Genomic DNA, 13,308 nt, shown 5'->3' with positions numbered 1-13,308 from the left:
TGGGGTTTTGTTATCGTAAATCAACAAAATTGATTACCAACAAATCTTTAATCACAATGCCAACTTTACTCTTTATCGTTCTGTTGACAAGAACACTTTCTTCGTGTCCCAAAACGTCTCAGGTTATTAACGAAAGTGTCGTTTTGACTGAAGAGTGTCTTGTTGACAAATTGTTTTCATATAGTTCTGTTTTTAGTTTTCAAAACAACTCAAACACAACGTTTAGTACACAAGTGCTGTTTAACACGACGTCTATTTCTACTCACAACACTTCACACATTTTGGTCTTTCTCTCAATGGCTGTTTTCAATTCAAATTTTGAACTTTCAGACTCGACAAATTTTATAGTAAAAAAGTTAGTAATTTTGAACCAGAAAAGTGGTTTGAGTGTATCAGGAAACTCTTATTTTAATTCAGAAGGTGGCATTATATTAACTGGAAATGGAATATTAAATATTCTAAATACAGCAAATGTTGAGGCATTGGGAATTGATCTCATTTTTTCGCAAATCACTCTTCAAAATTCGTCAAGACTCAAAGTTCATAATAATCTTAATTTGATCACTAGCAGTAGTTGCTTCCTTGCAGACGACGCAACAGCCGAAGTTAATAAAGTAAACATTCACAACACGGGATCTTTGACATTGTCTGGTTCTTCCAACCTCACTTGCGCCAACGAGTTTACTGCAAAGTATAGTCAAATCACACTCAAAGGAAATTCTTCGTTATTTTGTGAATCCATGTTACTTGGACGGTTCTGTAATATAGATATTACTAGTGGAGCCTCCTTCAATGTTTCTAAATTAACACAAATTTTATCTGGGAGTGTAGTGACTCTCCATGATAGTCTTCAATTGTTTGGTATCAAAACGGGTACTTTAGAGTTCTCTGGATGGATGATAGTAGACGGTGTCTTTTCTATTCAAGCCGACAACATTTCTTTTTCTTCTTCTACAATATTTCAGGTCATGAACAGAGCACCACGTGATGTTGCAATTTTCAGTATCAAAAGTCACATCTCCTTTCCACAAAACTTTTCTTTCTGGCCTGGGTTCAACACTTTCGACTTCGACTTCGCGTTTTCAGAAGAGGAAATGACCATCGAACACATACCAAGTGGCTTCACCTTACTACAAAATGGAAGACTATTAAGGTACGGGTCAACATCTATTATATATTGTCATCTAATCGCACCAAATATATATCTTGAACCATATTGCCCTTTTAATGGATGTTATTTGGCTAATATCTCTCAATATTTGTAATTAATTGATTGTGTAAATTAAGAAAGAGTTATATAATAAATATAATATGGATAAAAATTTTTTGTTATAATTAATAATAAAAAAAATTATTCAATTATATATTACTTTTATAAAGTCCCATAATATATATTTTTTAAAATACTAAATAAATATTATAATTTGTTAATTTAGTATTAGTTTATGTAACATACTATACATTGTTTGTGTATGCATTCAAATTAAACTAATAAATTGAATAATTAGTACATTTGTTGTTCAGTACAATTAATTTACAATTATCCAACATTCATTTTTTAATATCAATTCAAACTAAAGTCTGTTTTCTATTTAGCGATATTTTAAAAATATAACAAAGAAGAGAACTAGACCGAAAATATTAAACCATTATTTACTATACCCAATATCGCTAATTAAAAACCATTAACTATTAATAAAATTGTCATTAATTAAAACTAATGGTAAACAAATCCTGGGCATTGACTTTTTTCCAAATCACTTGTTGTCGTTTTCAATTTGACCCAAATGATAATTTGACGTGTCTGCTCCATCTAACATGACATTTTATTCATTTCGAATAACCCGGTTGACATAGTTTATTTCTTTGTATTCACATTTCAACGCCAACCTATTCTTCGTTTCGGCTTTATAATTTTTTCAGTTGTTTAGCCATTTTGTTTTTTGTTATTTTTAACACATATTTTTAAAAAAAGAACAAAAAAATAAAATACAAACCATTTTTTAGAAAAACCACTTTATTTTTATTATAAATTATAATACTGTTATTATCATTCATAGTAAAAACCCAATATCGTTAAATAGAAAACAGACTTTATATATTATATATTAATATTATTTATATATAATTAAATAATACTATACAAAATATATAATCTTTTACAGATAGTAGAAAAATAGGGTGTCAGGAATAAATTGGGTGTCAAATAAATTAGGGATTAGTTAATGTAAAATAATGGGTTTCTTTTTTTTTTATTTCCCCCTGCCAAAAAAAAATATGAAAAACCATTAAATAACTCAAAATCAATCTGACACCCAATTTATTCTTGACACCCAAATTTTCTACTATCTGTATATAGTAACTATTATTAAAAAAGTTGGTAATAAAATGTGAATATTTTTTTATCATGGTAATTTGTATTATTCCTTTTGTTATAATTTTATTATTTATTACTAATTAATATTAAAATGAAATTTTTATATTTTTTTTTAATTCCCAACATAAAAAATTTTTAAAAAATAACATTATGTTTTATTATTATTTTTATTATAAATTTAAGTTAAATGTATTAATAAGATCATGAATGTTTTAAATGATTTGATTTAATGAAAAAACAAGTAAATTCCTCACAACATTGTTTACAATATCGAAAACTATAACTATATATTATAATTATTTTTATTGTATTTATTGGTTTGCCAAATCAATTTGGTTAAACATTTAATTAATAATTATTTTTGGATTAAACATTTAATAATTATCAAATATTACTTTTAAAACATAATGACTGTAGGACCATCAACAATTATTATTGACTTTGGGGCATACTCTTCCGTCTTCACTGATTATCACAATGAACTTTTTTCAATGCCGACAGTTATAGGCCGTATGAACCCCAATAGAAATGTTCTCTGTGCTCTTGATTTGCAAACCAATCGTGGAATTTGGTTTGGTGACGTTGCACTTTCAAAAAGTTCGATTCTAGATATAACAGTCCCTCTAAAAAGTGGAATTTTTGCAAACAAAGATGATATTTCTGAACTGATCAATCATATATGTTGTCATGAGATGTGTATTTGCCCAGAGATGAATAACTTCTTTTTCCCCGAACATTTAGGTGTTCCACTTTCTCAGAGAAAATTTGTTTCAGAACTGTTGTTTGAACAAGAAAAGATCAATGCTGTGGCTTTTGATAAGTCGATTTATATGCCAATCTTTTTGTCTCAAAGTCCCAATGTTACTGTGATTGACTCTGGCGATTCATGTACGGAAATTGCGACGTTCTGTGACCAAAAAGGAAACAAGGACTATGTAAAGAAGCTTGATATAGGTGCTCAAGACATTACTAAGTTTATAGTGAACGTGAACAAAGATAAAGTACCCGATTTGTCCGATTTTACTGCGTTGAAAATAGCCCACGACATTAAACGAGATATCTGTGGCTTTGAAGAGAAAGAAGGGAAGTACCAAAAACACATTCAAGTTGAGTTTGTTCTCCCCGACAACAGTAAAATTGCATTTGGCGATGAGAGACTTCAAGCGCCAGAAATTCTATTTGACCCCAAAATCGCCTCCAAAGAAGGGAAAGGTGTTTCAGACGAAGTGATTGCCCTTATCATGAAAAACAAAGAGGAAGACAGACCGAAGTTATACAACAATATAATGTTGTGTGGAGGAAATGCCAATATGCACGGATTGACTCAAAAACTGCAAACAATGATTTCTTCTCATGAGAACGTCACCGCGCACGTTCATGTGTCTAAAAGTGAACGACCATATAACGACATTTGCGCAGGAGCAAAAGTCTATTCCCGCCTTTCCACGTTCAATCTCTTCGTTGATAAACAGCGATATGAAGAGAATGGGCCAAACGTTGCTTTGTATTGGTCAAGTGACATTTAATTGATTTTGCTTTGACATTATAGTAACAGTAAAAACAGTGAATTACATCGTTAGAAACATCTTCTCAAGTCTCTCGACAACTTCTTTCATCTCGGATCGTTCTAAAGCACTTTGCTTCCACAAGTCATTGATCAAATCGTACGTCGCAATGTCTATAGTTTCCGTTCGTGGAAGACGTTCACCACTGGTAACATATTTTATTATGTTCCATGGATACTTAAATCCTTTATCTAAAAATGGTCTTTGCCATATGAAACACTCGTACATACTCACTCCAAACGAATACACATCAGCAGGTGTTTTGTATTTGAACCCAAGAAGTACTTCGGGGGCCATATAAATAGGAGTACCAACGCCTTTAGTGAATGTCATATTTTCCATCAAACTGTTGATATTTCGACTCGATCCAAAGTCCGTCAGTTTGCCGTTTGCAGTGACGTTCTCTTCTAACGAGAAAATGAGGATGTTATCTGGCTTTATGTCTCGATGTAAGATCCCATTAATGTGTAAATACAAAATCCCTTTTGAAGCGTCTAAACAGATCTTTGTCTTCATTTTGTTTGTTATAGGCGACTTCTTCCTGTTCTCCATGACCGAGTGGAGACTCCCAAAATCGGCGTATTCGGTGACAATGCAAATTTTTGTCGGGACAAAAACAGCACCATAGAAGTGCACTATATACGCGTTCCTGAATTTGTCCAACATCGCAACTTCCTTCTCAAATTCGTCGATTTTGTCAAGCAACATTGTGTGCTCTTTCATCCTTTTGATTGCAACGGTATTGCACAAAAATGTCCCTTTATATACAATCCCAAACCCACCAGCACCCAAATAACTCTCTTCTTTGACTTCTGAATAGTCGAGACTTGTTGTTACTTCCGTCACGATTTCCATGCTCACTGTTTCAATTGTTCGTTTCCCGTTAAACGCGTCGTCAACGACAATTTGCAGTTTGTCTTGAATATGTGTCGAGCAAAGTGGCTTAATTGATATTTCGACTTTGCACCCTTCTCGTCGCTTTAAAACAACTTTGTTGGGCGTAGAAAGGATTTCGTACTTCTTTGTGGTGATCATCTCTGACACGATCGAGATGATCACTGTGTGGCGGCCTTTCAAATTGCCAAATGAAATGCTTTGCTTTGAAAATTCATTGACTGGAATGGGTTTGTTGTCACTTCCAAACGTCAAGAGTAGGGTGTTCACCCCCACCGAACTGCGTTTAAAGAAGTTCCATTTCTCGTTTGTTTTTGTAGCATCGAAAATCACCATGTTTTCGGGAACAGTCATATTCCGAGTCATTTGAACGACTTTTTGAATCGATTTGTTAAGAACAAATGCAGCAAGTAATGAGACGGATGTGATAAATATGATGTCTGTGATAACTATAAATAAAATGACCCACCACACTGGACTATTCTCGCATTGATTGAGCTGTTCAGAACTCACTTTATGCCAAAAAGAACATTTAGTACAAAATTCGCCATTTGTTTCAACACAGAAAGCGACATTCGAGTAGTTCACACATTTACTTTCTGAGAGATAGAAACTGGTCTGACACTTTTTACACCGATACGAATATTTATCACACACCGCACAATGTTCAGCAATGGACACGCATGGAACACACCGCGTGTTGTTAATGAGGGAATATCCATCGTCACACATTTCACACCCATAATTACCAATAACGGCACATCCTTTTAAGTGTGTTGTCTTCTCACATGAATACGTCTCATTGACAAAATAATTGGTGAAGCATTTTAAACACTCCAAATCACTCAAACACTTCGAACAAAAACTGGAACACGAAAGACATGACCCATTCAAGAGAAAGTGGTCTGTTTCACAGACAACACAATGACTTATATCGTTCATTAAAGCTAATGCGCAGTGGGGGGACTCGTTAACTGAAGATTTGCATCGATTGTTTTCAAGTAAGAAGCCGTTTTCACAAGTATAACACGTGCCAAAAAGTTGCCCGTCTTCGGGTTTAATACAGTTCACACAATTTGTGGAACATTCATAGCATTTGTAAGTGTCCAAATAGAATCGTGGATTACACCGGGTACATTTCCCATTTGTGTATTTCGCACAACCAGTGACTGGCTGTGTATCACAGTAATCCTTTCCTCCTAAATACGTCGAAACAGTCAAATAAGAGTTCAACTCACATGAAATACAATTCCCAAGGTTATCACATGAATTACAATGAGTGCCACATGAGACACAAATGCCAGTTTGTGCATTCAAATAATACTTGGAAGAGCAAGAAACACACTTAGAAAGACGAGACGATGTACAATAAGTTGTGTTTAATAACACACAAATTCTTTGTGATAAAATATAATTAGATTCACAATACGTACAAGAAATGTCGTTTAACAAAAAATCGAAATAACACGACAAACAGTGTTCTGGACACTTCTCACACGTTGTTTGATATGTAGTATAATATCCAGGCTCACAACTCTCAACAATCAAATTGGATAAAAACGCGGAAGATGAGACAAGCGAACAACCTAAAGAACTTTTAATGTACTTTTCACTCGTTGAACAAATTTGACACTCATTCCCATAACACGACAAACACCCAGAACCACAACTTTCATTACACCGTGTTCTTTGTGGATTGACCGATGACTTAGAGGGACATTTCAAACACTTTTGATTTGAGAAGAGTAAACAGTTTTCATTTAAGACACATGTTCCATTTTGTACCTCGTAAGTGTCATCACAAACAACACATGTTTTTGCATCATTGCAATTTTTGCAATGAGGCACACATGAAAGACATATTTGCGTTGTTACATCATAATAAAACCCGTCGTTACATAGTTCACACCCACCAGAACTTCCAGCGTGTATACAATTAATGTCATTGTGCTGAACGATTTGGCAAATGGAAGATTCAGTGCTTGTAAAACGACACTTAACACATGTTTGTTGAGTTGAGCTAAACAACATGATAGCACATTTACCACTTTTTGAAATAACAATAGTGTTGTTTTCAAAGTCCATCCCAAGTGACTTGTCTGACATCAAAATTGCGCTACCAACAATGTAAATTTCATTTAACGAATTCTCAGAAACGCCACTTTGAGTAGTTTGAATTATGTTTCCATCTCCCTCGACAGTAACACTTTTGTCGTTGTAAAATACGAGCGACAATTCTTTGTTCGATGAAACCAACTTAAAAGTTTCTTTGACGTTGATTTGGTTGTAATTCTCTTCACTTGACATCATGTAGTTCATTGTCGTATTTATTTCTAAAATGGTGTGCGTGTTTTTGACTGACGGCCAACACGAATAATCAACATTTCCGTCTTCATCGATATACATCATTTGCTCGTTTTGCATGATGGGTTTACACGTCTTTTCTTCACGAAAAGGAAAATCGAAGTATTGTGTGGGTTTCCCAATAGAAACAATTTGGTTGTTGTAAACATAATCGACATGTTCACTCTCTGAGAATACCAATTTGCGGTATTTATTAATTGTTAAATAAACTCCATTGACACCATTCAACGTTGGTACTTGTGTAATTATAAGCGGATTTTCTGTTGGTTGTGATAGTAATAAGAACTCGCTTGGTATTTTGGATATTGACACAATAGAAAGCTGACTCACGTTATCTACATATATTCCTCGTGTCACAGCAACATCTCCTAATTTGACAATTTCGTTACATAAAGTCGCAGAATTGGCATTCAAATTGATATTGTGTTCTCCTTCACTCAATCCAATATAAATGTCGTTCTTCGTGCTTAGTGACAACACCTCGTTCAACACAATTTTCAATGCGAAGATTTCTAAGTTGTTTTGCAATGTATTTGCCTTCATATTTTGAAGCTCCCCGATTTTCATTGAATTTCCAGAAACTCTCAAATTTGCGTTCAAAATAAGCTTCTCGATATTCAAAATGTTGTAAGTAAAAAATATGAAATTTGCGTCTCCACTCACAGTGACAATTTTCGTTGTCAAAGATCCATGTATTGTCACTTCACTGTTAGCCGCAACTTCCATTTCATCACAAAGAAAATTGGATTTTATAACAACTTTCCCTTTAATTTTACACACTTTACATTCAACATTTTCATTGAGTGTTGCTCCATTCTTGAAGATGATTTCTCTGAAATTGGCAATTCGATTGTACACGACATTCTCTTCCAAAATTAATGTGTGGTGACTCTCTACCTCCCCCACCTTCTCACAGTCCTCGTAACTGTATACTCCATTGAAAATACACTCACATCCTATCGAAGAAGTTTCTAACACAAATCGCGACTCCTCGAGAAATTCACAAGCAACTTTAATTCCATCGTACGAGACACTTGGATCCTTCGAACTGCCAAAAAACAGAATGTCGTTGTCGTCAAATCCAATTAATGTTATTGTACTCGCACTGAAATTGCCCAAATGATGTGAACGCCCACTTTCTGTCTTTTCGATTGTCAAATTAGAAAACAAAAAATTGCCAATAAAGACGACTTGAGTTGTTGGAAGAGTCACATTTTCACTCAACACGATTTCACTGTTCGTTTCGATTTGTAACGTTTCCGTGCGCTTTTTGATATTAAAACTCCTCCAATGGGTCGCATCGTTTCCTTTAAAAACCACAAGTTGTTGATAGTCGAAAATTGTTAAGTTGAAGTGCTCGCTCTGGAAGAAGCAATCGGGAAAATTGAAGTTCAAATGTTCGACAACTGCAGTCGAATAGTTCGACTTGATCGAGCACGAGCAGTCTTTAAAATTGATTAAATCCTCCTTGTCGATATTTCGACACAATGCAAACCGTCGATATTCACCAACGGAGCACAACACAAAGATATCTCTAAGTGCATACACCGAGATATCCCAAAACCTCAAGTATGAACTGAACGCATACGAACAGTTAGGAAGATAATAATAAGTATCTCTAAATATGATTGTCTTCTCATCTCCGTCTTCTCTCACAAATTCGTCGTCGCAGTCTATTAATATGTACGGTCGTATTAACGAGACGTAAGAAATGTCCGTGAAGAAGTTGTGTGTTAGAAACACGTGAATTGGTGTTTGTGACACTGCAATGGTTTCCGACTCTTTAAACATCTCTGTTGTTCTATAAATGTTAGCGCGCATTAAATAGTCCACGTTGTTGAATTTCATTAAAAGACTCTGATTAGCATAATGAAAAAAGTTGACTTGATTCACTGCGGTGACTTGCGCAAAGTACAAATAAAGGATGTCCGCTGTTAAGTTTTGTGGGTCGATTGTCAGAACACCATCGAAACATGTTGTGAGGTCGAAGGTTAAATCATTGTCTCGACGGACGTTGATCCCACAGAGTTTCTCATTGCCACAATTTCCGCTTGAAGTGTAGAGCAAAGAAGAATTGTTAAGGTGCCAACAACTTTGCGAAGTAGCCAGACAAGTGAGTAAGAGAAGAAAAGGGAATGAATGAGTCAAGATTGAGATATCATCCATTACCACTGGACTGATTGATTGAGTGATTGTGATTTTGATATTTTTTTTTATTAAAAATGGGTACAATAAAAAAAATTACATGAATTTTATTATAGTTATTTTATTGTAATTTATCATGATAATTTTGTTTTTTTAACGAACAAATTAGTTAGTTTTTGGTATTTAAAAAAAATATATAAAAAATATAGATTTGTTACTAGAATATTAAATAACTCTAGAATCAAATTATTCACTTTTATAGTTAAAACATAACCAAACCAAGTTACAGTAACTTGATTAATAGAAATCAATCTATTTTGTGAAAAAATTAGATTGAATGGGTAAACTTTTTATAATATATAAAATAAGTTGGTCTTCATTAGTTATCTTGGATAACATGATATTTAATATTTCGGGAAACAAAAATAAACAATAATTACACAAATTCACGAAATTTTGACCAAATGCCCGTTTTTACACACAAATAAAAGCCATTTTTATTGACCAAATAATTTTAAGAGACAAATTATTTAATTATAAACATTATTATTCAATAATCATAATAAAGTTTATTCTTTCAAGTTTTCTATAATTATTTTTCGAATAAAAAAAACTTCCATTACTTTAACTGGTTTTTATTAATATTTTAATAATAAAAATATAATTCCAACAACATAACACACACTATAATTCTAATAATATTGACTTTACTGGTAATTTACCAGAGATATCAGTTATTAATTATAATCGTACTATTCAGTGGAAAATAATATATTCAAATATACAGTTTATCATTTAATTATAATTTATAAATTTATACTATTAAAAGTGGAAAAATAAGCAGTTTTAAAAAAAGAAAAACCGGTTTATTATTTATGCAAAAGTTAATAACAATTATTAAAAATGAAAAATAAGTTTTTTATCCATTTTTTTATTATTTTTTAAACTCATGATCTTTTTATTACAACAACCAGATTCACAAAGTCCATAAGTTCCTATTTGAGAAAGTTATATCTCCGAATCCAAAATAAATCAATTTTAGTAACCAAAACGATTTGCAATAGTTTGACAAAACGAATTCATTTATGTCATAATACGATTTATAAAGTGTAGTCACATCAAAGTATACAATTTTAAATTTCATAAACAATAGAATTCATTCAGTTGTTTATTATAAAAAACTTTGATTATCAAAGTAAATAAATTACTCCTTTCCATTTTATTATTTTTTTAATATTTTCAGTTTTATTATAATTTAATGAATGAACAAACTACATACTAATAACTAAATTACAAAAAGACATTATGTAAAAATAGTTTCTACAGAAACAAACTTCTAGTTACAAAATAGTTACTTATAATTGGACAAACTTTCCTTAAACCTCAGGTAAAATATATTATAAATTATTATACCTATATGTTCTATTTTAATATCATTTTTGTACTTTTCTCTAGTAAATGTTCTTATTATTAACTAGAATACTATAGTAAAATGCTAGTTTTCGACATTCCAACATAACTTTTAGGAAAGACAACACATTAATTCAAAACAAAACTCCAAATCGCTCTTCAAACATACACCGATGATTTCACGGTTCAACGTCTTTCGTTTAGTCGCCAGTGTGTTCTATGTTGTTCTTGGTATGCTCATAGCCGTTTGTTAATATTTTATTATTAAATAATAGAATCGACTTATATCGTCTTCTGTAATATGACAAAAAGATCTGTTTCTTTGGAGGAGTCGGGTTTGGCTGTTATTTAACGAAATATCTATCGACAGTAGTGTCACCATCGCGAAATAAATTATTTGGCGAAGTGTACTTTGGATTGGCTCTTGCTGTTATTGGCGGGTGTTTTGCGGTCTCACTCTTCATTGGGGCTCTCCACCTTTTAAAAGAGAAATTTATTAACAACAAAGTGATCTATGTTATCAATATTGCCGTCGTTGTATTCTTCATATTGGGAGCAATTTTTTTCATTTTAATGCTTTGCCCAATTTATGGGACTTTTACGTTTAATTCAGAACAGGAGAAGCGACAATTTGAGAAGACAGTTTGTTGAGTAAATAAAATAGATAATAATATAGTATATATATTATAATATATAATATATGGTATATGTATTATAATAATAAAGTTTAACAAATAGAACGAGTGCTGTATCGATACAACTGTCGACCAACACAATAAGTACTTGATGTGTCAGTGTGAACAACAGTTTGTGCCTTCAACTCAAATGTTTGAGTTGTGTAATACTTGCACTATTGACTCAGAAGAAAATGAATACCACTCCATCGTCTCTTCAATTGTGTGTTCTTTTCTTGTTCTTGGATTGTCATTCTTGGCTGTAGTGACCGTGTCAATAAGTTCAGTTCTTGTCAAAGTGCTTAATATCGAAATACCAACACAACGAGGTTATTTACAACTTGTGGAAGTTTAATTATATTTATTGTTTTCTTATAATTTTGTTTTTTGATGGTTATGTTATAAATTGGTTAATACTATGGTAAATGATTTTTATAAAAAGAAAGCTCAGTCCATGCATGTAAACCATCATTATATAGATTCAGAATCGCTATGTTGACTTCATTGCTTTAATTAATTTATTAGTGATATTGTTAAATTTAGTTAAATTTTTAAATTTTAAATTATGGAGATTTCATTAATAATGTGTATTATAATTTTTATAAACAATTTATATTTTTTTAAAAAAAATAATAATAAATTATTTTAATTGTTTTAATTACATGTTATGATACGTTTTTTTGGTATTGTAAAAAAAATATAGTTTACTTATTATATAATATTATTAAAATTATACTTTATTTTAAAAATGATGAAAATAATGAAGTTTAATAATTTTGTTATTCCACTTTCATTTTTTAATTTTGAAAAATTATTTATACCATATTTTATGATATAAATTACAATACATTGAATACTTTTTAATCATAATAAAAAATTCCAATCATTTTATATTGTTTTTGATAATAAGTGTGGAAGTTAACATTCTTTTAATAGAAAATCAGCGTTTAAAAAAATAATCATTTTTAATTATCAATTATTGGTAAATTGGATTATTATTTGTTATTAGATAACCATCTAATTTACAATCGAAGTACAACTTCTCAAAATCGCAATTATTTTTATTTATTCAAACCAAATAGGAAGAAGTAAAATAATAAAAATATAATAAAGTGACAATATTATATTAATTGTCCTTCTCAAATATGCATTACAATAATTTATATCTAATTTAAATAAAAAAAATTATAACAAATTATAGTACAAGCAACTAAAAACCCATTAAAAAGAAAAAAAAAATAAAAACCCCACAATTCAATACACTTTCTATTTTTAATAGTATCAGAAAAAATAAAAAAATCTGTTTCCCCGAAGTTTTGCACTCCGGGGTCGACACTTCGATTATTTTTTATGAATCCCTTAATAAACCAATAAGCGAAATAAAACATACTTCCCGCTATACAGCAGACAACTCCTCTCAAAAGGTATCCAATTATTTTGTTTTTTAGTCTCAAATGAATAAAATACTAAGTTGTATTGTTCGGTGAATAAAACATCATTTTGCCATTTTCAAATCAATAAATCAATCATGTAATACAATAAAGAACAAAATATTATCAAATTAAAGTGGAATGCTTTAAGATATTAAACTCAAAAACTACAATAAAATATATGGACAAAAAATCGATTGTTGTGAAATACTTTTTACATCCCAAAAAATTCCAAAGAAATTAAGAAAACAAAAAAAACACTATGTTGGTGCTCTTCTGTATCACGGCAGTTCTTTCAGTGTGCTGCGACGTGAACAGCAACGGGATCTTTTTTGAGGCACTGTCCTGTTCTTTTCAAGAAGGTGTGACCGAAAAGAACAACGACATCGTCATTACAAAGTACTTCACTTCCGAAGTCACATCAACGACATCACAAAAACGTTATCTTG

At 31.6% G+C, this 13,308-nt stretch overlaps 4 protein-coding genes across 4 annotated transcripts; 3 read left to right on the top strand and 1 right to left on the bottom strand.

Moving 5' to 3' along the window:
- Positions 1–740: 740 nt before the first annotated feature.
- On the top strand, positions 741–1,265 carry EIN_087870 (hypothetical protein; the record flags this gene model as incomplete). Its single annotated transcript, XM_004184753.1, has 1 exon — positions 741–1,265. One exon carries the CDS (start codon positions 741–743, stop codon positions 1,263–1,265), a length of 525 nt encoding a protein of 174 aa, XP_004184801.1.
- A 1,519-nt stretch (positions 1,266–2,784) lies between these two features.
- On the top strand, positions 2,785–3,903 carry EIN_087860 (actin, putative; the record flags this gene model as incomplete). Its single annotated transcript, XM_004184752.1, has 1 exon — positions 2,785–3,903. One exon carries the CDS (start codon positions 2,785–2,787, stop codon positions 3,901–3,903), a length of 1,119 nt encoding a protein of 372 aa, XP_004184800.1.
- Positions 3,904–3,945: 42 nt separating this feature from the next.
- On the bottom strand, positions 3,946–9,366 carry EIN_087850 (protein serine/threonine kinase, putative; the record flags this gene model as incomplete). The annotated part of the gene is made up of 1 exon (XM_004184751.1): positions 3,946–9,366. One exon carries the CDS (start codon positions 9,364–9,366, stop codon positions 3,946–3,948), a length of 5,421 nt encoding a protein of 1,806 aa, XP_004184799.1.
- Positions 9,367–11,328: 1,962 nt separating this feature from the next.
- On the top strand, positions 11,329–11,784 carry EIN_087840 (hypothetical protein; the record flags this gene model as incomplete). Its single annotated transcript, XM_004184750.1, has 2 exons — positions 11,329–11,397; positions 11,494–11,784. 2 exons carry the CDS (start codon positions 11,329–11,331, stop codon positions 11,782–11,784), a joined length of 360 nt encoding a protein of 119 aa, XP_004184798.1.
- Between the last annotated feature and the right edge of the window lie 1,524 nt (positions 11,785–13,308).

The sequence above is a fragment of the Entamoeba invadens genome (assembly GCF_000330505.1).
Source record: "Entamoeba invadens IP1 unplaced genomic scaffold scaff_1105074725643, whole genome shotgun sequence".
NCBI lineage: Eukaryota > Evosea > Mastigamoebida > Endamoebidae > Entamoeba > Entamoeba invadens.
Note: the sequence above shows the minus strand (reverse complement) of the source record. Positions and strands in the feature narration are given on the sequence as shown.